This window comes from Hyperolius riggenbachi, chromosome 9 (assembly GCF_040937935.1).
Source record: "Hyperolius riggenbachi isolate aHypRig1 chromosome 9, aHypRig1.pri, whole genome shotgun sequence".
Lineage (NCBI taxonomy): Eukaryota > Metazoa > Chordata > Amphibia > Anura > Hyperoliidae > Hyperolius > Hyperolius riggenbachi.
This window is the reverse complement of record NC_090654.1, coordinates 179,587,771-179,599,309: the sequence shown is the minus strand read 5'-3', so window position 1 is coordinate 179,599,309 and position 11,539 is coordinate 179,587,771. Positions and strand designations below refer to the sequence as shown.

At 43.3% G+C, this 11,539-nt stretch overlaps 1 protein-coding gene across 1 annotated transcript; it reads right to left on the bottom strand.

The window, feature by feature from the left end:
• Window positions 1-2,961: 2,961 nt before the first annotated feature.
• Window positions 2,962-4,179, bottom strand: LOC137531788 (F-box/SPRY domain-containing protein 1-like). Its single transcript, XM_068251748.1, has one exon. It carries the CDS (start codon window positions 4,130-4,132, stop codon window positions 3,311-3,313), a length of 822 nt encoding a protein of 273 aa, XP_068107849.1. The 5' UTR covers window positions 4,133-4,179; the 3' UTR covers window positions 2,962-3,310.
• Between the last annotated feature and the right edge of the window lie 7,360 nt (window positions 4,180-11,539).

The following is an 11,539-nucleotide window of genomic DNA, read 5'->3' as shown; positions in this document are numbered from 1 at the left end:
TAATTGCAGACCAGCGTTTTCCATGTCTCCACAGTGGTATTTTTGTCCATTCATGTTTATCAATGATTTCCAAATCTTTCAGGTTGGAGGGTCTTCTTGCCATCATCCTGATCTTTAGCACCCCCAACAGATTATCAGTTGGATTTAAGTCAGGACTTAACGTTAATGATGTTGTTGTCTGCTAACCATTTCTTCACCACTTTTGCTGTGTGTTTTGGGTCATTGTCATGCTGAAATGTCCACTGGTGCCCAAGGCCAAGTTTCTCTGCAGCCTGCCTGATGTTGTCGTTTAGAATCCTCATGTATTACTCGTTCTTCATGGTGCAGTTTGTTGTGATTAGGTTCTCTGGTCCATTGGCTGAAAAACACCGCCATGTTTCCCACCGCCATGTTTGAAAGTGAGAATTGTGTTCTTTGGGTTGAAGGATTCTCCTTTTTTATGCCAAATGAAGGAAACATCATCGTGACCAAACAACTCAATTTTTGTTTCATCTCACCATAACACAGAAGACCAGAAGTCTTCTTCTTTGTCCAGATGAGAATTTGCAAAGGCCAAGCAAACTTTTGTGTGCCTTATCTGGAGAAGTGGCGTCCTCCTTGGTCTGCATCCATGGAACCAGATTCACCAGGATGGCCTTGGTGGTGATCCTTGGATCCTTTTTCACTTCTCTCACTTTTCTCCTGGCCAGCACAGGTGTCACTTTTGGCTTCCAACCACGTCCTCTGTGATTTTCCACAGTGCAGAACATCTTGTATTTTTTTAATAATACTTTGCATTGTAGCCACTGGAACTTGAAAACATTTAGAAATGGCCTTGTAGCCACAATATGCCGCCACAGGTCCTCCTCACTGAGCTCCTTTGTCTTAGCCATGACTGTCCCACAAACCAACTGCAGAGAGCTGCTGTTTTACACCTGTTCAGTTGTTTAAAACAGCTGTTCCCAATCAATCAGGGTAATAAGAATGCTATAGAGCAGTTTGGACTGTTTGGAATGGTATAGAACTTTGGATTTTCCCACAGACTGTGACAGTTTGTAAAGGGTATGAATAATTTTGTACTGGACACTTTTTGCTCAAATATAAATAAAAGCTGAATTTGTTTTTCCACAATAATGCCTCTTGTACATCGTCCTATTATCTTTTGGGAGACACCTACGTCATTTCCCGTCAAAAAATTACTTGCTGATTGAATAAAAGTAATTTTATGTCAAAATTTGCCAGGGGTATCAATAATTATGTGCAGCACTGTAAGTGACAAGACAATATACTCTGTACATCGCTGCAGAAGATGTCAGCACTATATAAATACTAAATAATTATTATTATTTTGCATGTAATCATAATTAGAATGTGTAATTTTGCAATGATGAGTATTTTTGCAAAGATACAGTGGGTTTTCAGAAGATACATATTTTGGGGAAAATGAGAACTTACTTACACATGTGCATACACTGCAATGTATTAGACAACATGTGTTTTCTCATGGCCATGTACTTCCACAAAATGTGCTAAAATATGGAATTTTTGTGAAAATTATGACACAAAAGAAATGACCATATTTGCTCATCGCTACACAATAGATATGTAGGATGCTTACCGTGAACATACTTTTGCAAGTTAACCAAAAATGTGTGGATTCCATTAACGTAATTGTGTGTAACTTGTGAAAATTAAACAAATATTATGTGAAAACAAGATTGCCCAGAAAACAATAATAATGATCAGTATCAGAATTGCGAACATTACATGGCAATTCACAAAATCACTACTAGCAAATGCCTTGCAAATGTTTCTACCTTCAAAAAGTTGGTAATTACTTATCTAATACTTTTGCTAACCATTAATTTAGGTAATTCTCTGCAACCAAATTACAGTACGTCAAAAAGTCAGCTGGATATACTAAATATTTTCCACCTATGAAATTTTGACTTTACATTTTCAATGCAGGGTACCAGAAGTTAAAGAGATCTGAAGCCAAATTAATTTTCAATATTTTTTTTTTTTTTTTTACGTATTTAAAGACTTTTTAATTTTACAGTGTCTGTTTGTGCTACATGGTCCAATAACTTCAATGCAATAGTTCTGAAATTGGGTATATTGTATAAAAATTCAGCATTTCATATCTGGGAAGAAAGCAGTATGGTGTACTAATATCTCCCAGAGGGGAGAGGCATTACTTACAGGTATTACTTACAGCTTAATAAATTAAATAAAGCCCGCCTTTCACCCTTGGCGGCCACTGCCCTTCTTATCCACTTGCACTGCTCAACCCAGCAAGATGTGCCTCAAGATTCCTGAGAATGTGAAGGGCACTGCATCCAGCAAGCAGGGCACATGCAGCTCTGTAGCCACAAAGTTGGGGGGGGGGATGAGAGAGAGGCTCCTGGGATTTCTCTAGCCCTGATCTATTGTACAACTCACACACTGGTTATAGATTTCCACTGAGGAACAATAGTGGAAACCTATTATCTTGTCCACAGCTGTATTTTACATACAGCATAATAAACCAAAACAGTCCGAGATAACACAATTCACTTTTATAAGGGAGACCTATAGAGAGAGTTTAAATTAGGATTACTTCCTGAAACAAAACTTGTAAAATAGCATACATTTCTTTATATACACTTTACTAACTGGATGAGAACACATACCACCCACCCCTCTAAATAAAATACCCACAAAACACACGCGCATAAAAAAGATGCACAGATTCCCCATTTTAAAATTTCATGATTATTTCCCTTTAAGAAAGCTTGACCCGAGCCAGCAGATAAGAAGGATTAGAAGTTAGAGGCAGACTAGTACTTTCTGACCAGACTCAAGCACAAGAGTATTAAAAAATGAAAAAAAAAATGATAAAGGCATCATGCAGACACCATTTTAAATATGTTAAAAAAAATAATAAAATACAGGCCCAGCCTAGTTAATGCTGGGGGTGTTAAAGTTTAAAACATGCTCCAGACAATGCATTTCTGTCTAGAGATGGAGAGCAGGAAGGGAAGAATAAAGCTCCCCTAGACACTGCATCCAAATTGACCCCACGACCACCAAACCAACACAAGTACAAACAACGATCAACAGCTGAGGGTAAATAAAATAAAAGAGGACCCTTATTCTCCATACACAAAGCAACAACCCACAGGCGCTCGCTCAGCAGTCGTGTTCTGTGGAGACCCTTCCATGCCTTGAGATGAGGAACGAGATCTCGTGATCACTTCTGTCTTGTGGGCACCCACGGACTGGGTCATGCTTTCTGCTCCCTTGCATGCACATCTTCTCTGCCCGGCCACTGACATCTGTATGAGCAAGATCATCCATCCAGAGGTTTGCCTAGATAGACCAAAGTCACTTCTGTGTTTCCATACACTGCGGACACTGCTGGGTATAGACAAGTCTTTGGAAGTCCCCTAAAAGCCACCCCTAAAAATTCATATCCACGTTCAAAAGCCAAGGTCTTGTCTTCCATGTCCAAGACGACGCGGATCCGTTCACCTATCTGGTACTTAGGTGCATTATTGCACTGTGGAAAGCTTCCATTGACCTCTCCATTATGCAAGAGATTATTGTCAACTAGGTTCCAGCCCCAACTCTGATCATCACTTCCAAGCAGTGCCACGTATCCCTGGCACTGCATAGGAGCCCTTTTTGTTGCAATGCCAATAACCGCCACAGTGCCAAGTGGCCCCTCCCACCACACTTCCCAGGCATGGCGCCCTTCACTGAAGCCAATTTTGGTGCGTGCCCCATCAGTACTCTGAGCAATTGGATTCCGACGAAGAGTGAAGCCATTCTTTTTAATATACACATTCCTAGAGCAGTCACTGGAGCTGAATCCATGCTGGAAGGCTCGGACCTTGGCCTTATAGGTGGGCAGGTTGTAGAGCACGTCAGTACGCAGCGCCTCCTCACTGACGCTCCTCAGGCACAGGCTCCTCCACACCTCGCTGTTCTCATCCCCGTGCAGAGTGCGGTGCCAGTGCTTGCACACCAGGCCGCAGCTGCGGAGGTCGCACAGGTCCAGGTAGGAGAAGACCAGCTCCAGTACGCGGCCCGGAAGCCTCCCCGAGCCGGGCGGCGGGGGAGGAGGAGGAGGGGGCGCGGAGGGAGCCGCTATAGGAGCGGCCGCTGCCATCCCCTCCGTATTTCCCGGTACCGGCGCGTCAAGCTCCTCCACACTCTCTCATCACCCAGCGCCGAGCAACCTAATTTTCAATTTTTTTAATGTCCACATATGTTAAGCATTAACACCAGAGCTGATTAATCACAACAGCGCAGCAGAACGAGGTTTTATCACCCAAAAATCCCGGGGCAAAATTCCTCGACTTTCCATGTCGTGGATTTTGCTGCCCGGGGGAGGCAGAGCTTTGTGCTGTAGCTCTGCCTCTACTGGAGTCAATCTCCGCAGATTGCAATCTCTCCCCGCCCCTCTCAGTCTTCTTTCACTGAGAGGGGCATGGGAAGGCAGCGATCTGCGGAGATTGACGCGACTGGAGGCAAAGCTACAGCGCAAAGCTCTGCCTCCTCCATGAAATGAGTGGAGACTTTTGCCCCAGGGATTGCGGGGTGATGAAACCTCATTCTGCCGCCCTGTTGTAGCAAATCAGCTCTGGTGATAATGCTTAACATATGTGGACATTAAAAATAGAAAATTAATTTTGCTTCAGACTCTCATTAAAGCGGACCCCACAAAAACTTTTTTTTATTCAAAATACTTAGTTGCACCACTCTGACAAATACAACGATAAATAAACACTCCTTCAAGCCTATGAGCATGTCAATGCATGCTTTTCACCCATCTCTTTTCATAACTAGGGTCATACAGGTGGCAGCCATTAGCAATTCCCCCTTTGCCAGACACCACCTACAGTTTGCCGGATTCTGTCCTAGCAATATGAAAGGAAGGGAGGGGTTCCTCCAATAAATGTTTAATATTTTACATTTGTCATCATGCAGCTGCAAAAAGGCTGCTATTTATTATTATAGTTTAGAAAATGTTATTTCTGAAATCTTATATTTTTAATTTGGGTCCACTTTAACTTATACTATGTATGTCTTCCAACTTATGTTGGTACAGCACTTTGCTGCAAGACTGGATGTTCTAAAGGCTACTTTTTAAAACTGAAACACCAGAAGTGTGAAAAATCAACAAAAGTTCTTAGAACAACATTGCATGAATACGGGACCAGAGCTGTTGCTGTGATGACAGGGTTTCCAGGGGCTATTCTTGAAAAGAGGTTAGTCTAAAGTTATGTACTGATGACAGGAGTTCTAATAATTATTTGGTACTGATGTATTATCACATTTATCGAGTTTGACTGCCTGCTGTTTAAATTATGTGTACTTTCTTTTAGAAATCTACATATCACTAGAAAGCTAACAATCTTTGCTTCAATTTGTACTATCCCCACATCAGTGTGATGCACCATTTCTGAGTTAAGAAGTGTTGAACGAGGGATGCCTACTTCTTTTTAAGTGATATTCCCCACTTTACTGGAATCATTGTCCCCTTCCCCACTTGCTTAGCTTGCTGGGCTGCAGGCTGTTTTTATTCTAGCTCTATGTACACTTGGATAGTTGCCATTGCACACTAGGACCCTTGCCCACTTGCTTCGCTTGTTGGGCTTCCAGCTGGAAACTCAGGTTGCCAGGTTAGTGTTGCTTGCAGCCAGGCGCAGGGAGCACCCCTCGTTCAATATCCCCTACGTCAGAAATGGAAAATTTGACAGAAATGGTACATTGCACCAATATGAGTGTAAATGAAACCCAAAAATTGAGTTTTCTAACAATATGTAGATTTCCAAATAGGACTAAATATCTTATACGCAGGGTCAAAATCAGTAGACAGGCTAATACTTGACACAAGTACCAGTTATTCTTGAGAAGTGTGATAGCTATTCTTGTGATGTCACTATAGCTTTCTCAAGGGTGCCAAACAGTAAGAACCTGATAGAACGTGTCCTGCAGCATAATTAGAAAGCTTTTTTTTTTCTGCTATAGAGTAATAATAATAATCCTAACATTCGTATAGCACTTTTCTCCTGTTGTTTTAAAGCACTCAAGAGCTTCAGCCACTAAGGGCACACCCTGCAGTGTTAGGAAGTCTTGCCTAAGGACTGCTTACTGACTAGGTACTGAACCTAGACAGCATTTGAACCCTGGTTGCCCATGTCAAAGGCAGAGCCCTTAACCAGTACACTATCCAGCCACTGCATAAAGCATTTACAAATAAGTACCCCATTCTGAAGAGCATAGATCACAAACCCAAATGTTTAATTAACAACAAACATTTTAACCTATCAATAAGATGTCTAGTATGCCCTGTTAATGATACAATACACAGCCCATGCTATTGTTTTTTATTTTATTTTTCTTGGAGATCCCCTGATCAAGGCATATTGCAAAAACCATCGGTTGGGATCTTAACCCTGTTCAATGCAATAAATCAGGCATATTTCCTTTCCTTCTCATACACAGAGGATAGTTGGCCTGCCCAAACATGGAATTATTGAGGAGACCCATGCTAAGGATGCTGGCACTGGGATCCTAGAGCTTGCTGCGGATTGCTTGTGTCACTGTCCCAACTGTTACAGTGTCTGTTTGCCAGAAGTCATCTACAACAAGGACTCTAAGACTAATCATGCTTCCTCTCAAGCAAAGGTAATAAGACTAGTGGGTGGTATGCTCCCATTCAAAGTACCGAAATGTGTTTGTTTGGTATACTTGCTGGGCACTTGGACTTCCCCCGGACTTCCTCAGACTGTTTGTCTGTTGTGCCATTGCTACACATCTTGTTTATAATTGAAAAGAATTATGTACCCAATTAGGTATTTTTCCATTGGCAATGATGGTCCAGTTCCACTCTATCGTTGTAATAACTAGTGATGAGCAGAAATTATGTCTACGCGTAATAACGCATTGTAAATCGCATGTATGCATCATAATCAAAATTTTGGGGGAAAGCAATTAATTTTGTATGTAAATATAATGCATATTTTTTTTGCACATTTTGGCAGTGAATAGCAAAGCCCCCATACGTTCTATTGCTTCCAAAATTAGTAATGTTAAAGGGACTCCGAGCAGTACCAAAAATCTAAATCTGAACTTACCTGGGGCTTTCTCCAGCCCATCGTAGGTCAGAAGGTCCCTCGGCGTCCATCTGGCTCTTCTCCCAGGCCCCGGTCAGAAATGGCTCCCCGGCGGCTCCCGGCGACACTGGGCCCGAGTGTTGGGCTCCTTCTTCCTGAAAGGTGACTTCAGTCGTCACCACGCCAGCCGCCTCTCTTCATCACGGCGGCCAGCATGACAGTACTGCGCATGCGCGGTTTAATAGCGCATGCGCAGTACTGTCACGCGGGGCACCATGATGATGCAAGGCGGCTGGCGTGGTGACGACTCGGGCCCAGTGTTTCCGGGATCCGCCGGGGAGAGATTTCTGACCAGGGCCTGGGAGAAGAGCCAGATGAACGCCGAGGGACCTCCCGACCTACGGTGGGCTGGAGAAAGCCCCAGGTAAGTGCAGATTTTGATTTTTGTTACTGCTCAGAGTCCCTTTAAGGAGTATAGTGGGTACAGAAGGGAACAAAAAATAATTTTTCAAAAAGACTTTGTAGTTTTTGAGAAAATCGATATTAACCACTTAAGCCCGAAGGGTTGACATTTTTTTACATCCGAGCAACTTTCACCCCCCATTCATTTGCCAATAACTTTATCACTACTCATCACAATTAATTGATCTATATCTTGTTTTTTCCGCCACCAATTAGGCTTTCTGTGGGTGGTACATTTTGCTAAGAGCCACTTTACTGTAAATGCATTTTAACAGGAAGAATAAGAAAAAAATGGAAAAAATTCATTATTTCTCAGTTTTCAGCCAATATAGTTTTAAAATAATACATGCCTCCATAATTAAAACTCACGTATTGTATTTGCCCATATGCCCCGGGTATTTCACCGTTAAAATTATGTCCCTATCACAATGTATGGCGACAATATTTTATTTGGAAATAAAGGTGCATTTTTTCCGTTTTGCGTCCATCACTGTTTAGAAGCCCATAATTTATTAAATCATATTGATATACTCCTTTGACATGCATATTTAAAAAGTTCAGACCCTTAGGTAACTATTTATGTTTTTTTTTTTTTTATTATTATTGTAATTTTTTTTTTTTTTAATTTAAACTTGTATGTGGGTATTTTTTGGTGTGGGAGGTAAACAGGGTTTTTTTAAATATATTTATATGTTTAATTTGAATTATTTTTTTTTACAGGTGTAATTTGCTATTTGGCCACAAGATGGCCAGGATCAAAAAGTCCTGGGAGCGATCGATCTCGCTCCCAGGCAGAAGAAAGGAGCCCAGAGCTCAGAAAAGCCGCAGCATCTGAAGAGACGCTGTCTGCTTTTCTCCGGGGGGGTCCGATCAGCGAAAGGGATTTATAATCCCTTTCACTGATCGGTAATCTAGCGGCCAGCAGCGGGGGCGCGCACGGGGGGGGGGGCCCGCGGGAGCGCGCGCGACCCGCGGGAGTGCGCGCAGCCCAACTGGACGAGAAGTCTCGTCCAGTTGGGCTTAAGTGGTTAAAAATGCAAAGAAAAATGTTTTTTAAACTGTAATTTTTCTGAGTTTAAAACCATTTTTCTTTTTTTGTTTAAAATTGATTTTCTCAAAAACTACAAGGTCTTTTTGAAAGATTATTTTTTTACTTGTACCCACTATTCTCCTCTTAAGTAGCACTTTCGGAAGCAATAGCGTGTATGGGGGCTTTTTTGTACAAAATGACGCACAAATTATGCAGAAATTCATGTGTAATTACAAATGATTATACAAAATCAATTGAATTAACAATTTGTAATTATGTATAGGTGTAATTGCAAAAATGTATGTTAAATTTCACGTAATCATAATTAGCTGATTATGATCATCACTGGTGATAGCAAAACAGACTCTTTGATACTTTAAAAGATCAGGCATGCCTAGCCCACCTGTTTCCTTTGATTTTGTTAGCTAATAAATTTAATTTGGTGGTTAGGATCAATCCAATTAAATTTGTTTATAGAGATGGCCCGAACGGTTCGCCGGCGAACAGTTCCCGGCGAACTTCCGTGGTTCGTGTTTGCGGAGAACCGCAAACTTTTCCGGAAGTTCAGTTCGCCCCATAGTGCATCATGAGGGTCAACTTTGACCCTCTACATCACAGTCAGCAGGCACATTGTAGCTAATCAGGCTATACTCCCTCCTGGAGCCCCACTCCCCTTATAAAAGGCAGGCAGCCTCAGGCTTTTCACTCACTCGTGTGCCTGCAGTAATTAGAAAAGGGAGAGCTGCTGTGCAGAGAGAGCTATAGGGAGAGCTTAGTTAGGCTCTTGTAGGCTTCTTGCTCCTTGCTGATTCTTATTGCTAAAAAAACACGCCTCAACAGCTCTTTTGAGAGCTATTCTTGTAATTGTGATCTATTTTTTTTTTGTGTGTGGCCTACTTGCATTATATACAGCCCTGTCAGTCAGTTGCAGCTGGCCTATGGCACCTTGGTGGTATAATTACTACTGTGCCAGGTGCACATCGTAATACCCATCACTGCATATACCTACCTGTTTTTCACAGTGCACGCACCTACCTACGTGAGTGCACGCAGTGTCACTGTGCCTGTCTAGTACGTGTCTGTGTGTGACAGGTGCACATTATAATACCCATCACAGCATATACCTACCTGTTGTTCACTTCAGTGCACCCACCTACCTACATGAGTGCACGCAGTGTGATATACCACTCCGTGCATACCTGTTAACTGCACCTGTGTGACTGCACATTTTATTAGTCAAGTTAGTGCATACCTTTCACTTCATCCCCCCCAATATGGACAAAACAAAAGGCAGAGGCAGGCCACCTGGCAGGTCTGTTCGAGGTCGCGATGTCGTGATGTCGTGTGGCCCTCGACCAAAGTGCAGTGTTCAGAAGAAGGCACGTGCCATCAACCCTCAATATTGTCAGGACGTAGTTGACTATTTAACACAGAACACCTCATTTTTCTCAGCTTCCACACGGAAGCGTGACATATCTTCCTCCTACTGCTCTGATTTTGGCACCCCACTTAACACTCAGTCGGCCGCCACCACCAACGTGCCATCACCCCAGTGCTCAGCGGTGTGGACATTTTTTTGTGTGTCTGCCTCAGATGAGAGCAATGCCATCTGTACTCTCTGCCACCAACGAAAATTGAGCCGTGGAAAGACCAAGACCCGCGTAGGGACAACTACCTTATGAAGGCACATGATGATTTTAAGGCCGCTGCTAGCAGCAGCCGCTATAATAATTTTTCTGGTGTGCGTACATGCCTGCCTTATTTTATCTGGCTGCACTGCAGCTGCAACAACAAAACAAAAGGCATGTACATGTGCCAATTCCCCTTCGTGATCATTACCTTGCCGCGGTGAAGGGGCTTGCATATCACAATGAAGCAATAACCGATGGCTATATGAGCGTCTCGGGGGCGGGGGGGGGGGGGCACACCCAAGATAATAAAGTCATTGCTTCATTGTGGACAGACCAAATTTGATCAGCTGCACAGTCACTGTTTTTCTATCATTCAGCTACCACAGCCTGACGACTATATGGGCTTGAAAACCGCCACGGCCTGCACTCTCGCCAGCACTGCCGTCACAACACAAACAGCTGTTTGCGGTGCGTTACACAGTGGGTTTAGTGTGTCAGTGTGAAGCAGTACTCTAATTACACTCCTTGATTGATGTTTACACATGCAAGATGTTTTAAAGCACTTTAGGCCTGCAATTTAGCATTCAATGGGATTTCTGCCCTTAACCACCCTGGCATTCTATGAGAACGGCCAGGGCGGCGGCTCAGCACATTTTTTTTTAAATTTTAAATCATGTAGCTAGCCTAGCGCTAGCTACATGATAGCTGCTGTGCAGCGGCATCCCCCCACCCCTTCCGATTGCCTCCGGCGATCAGAGCAAACAGGAAATCCGTTCAGAACTGGATTTCCTGTTTGGCTTCCCCCGTCGCCATGTTGACGATCGGGATGACGTCATCGACATCATCCACGTCATGGCGTCGGAGGGAGTCCGATCCACCCCTTAGCGCTGCCTGTCGCTGATAGGCCAGGCTGCGCACGGAGTCTCGGGGGGGGGGGTCTGTTACGTGGTGGGTAGCGGCGCATCGGCGGCAAGCAGCGGCGATCAGTATAAACACACAGCTAGCAAAGTGCTAGCTGCGTGTTTTTAAAAAAAATTATGAAAATCGACCCACCAGCACCAAAGCAATCCAGCACGGCGGTCATGGAAGAGCTGAGCTCGTCCATACCCCAAAGCTGGTTAAAACATTGCTTTGCATCAAATCCAGATTTTTCCCCGGGACTTTTGGCGTCTATCTCACTCCTCCATACAAAAACTCAGATGTTAGACCCCTTGAAACATCTTTTCCATCACTTTTGTGGCCAGCATAAGTGTTTCTAGTTTTCAAAGTTCGCCTCCTAATTGAAGTCTATTGCGGTTCGCGGAAGTTCACGCGAACCAAACTTTTGCGGA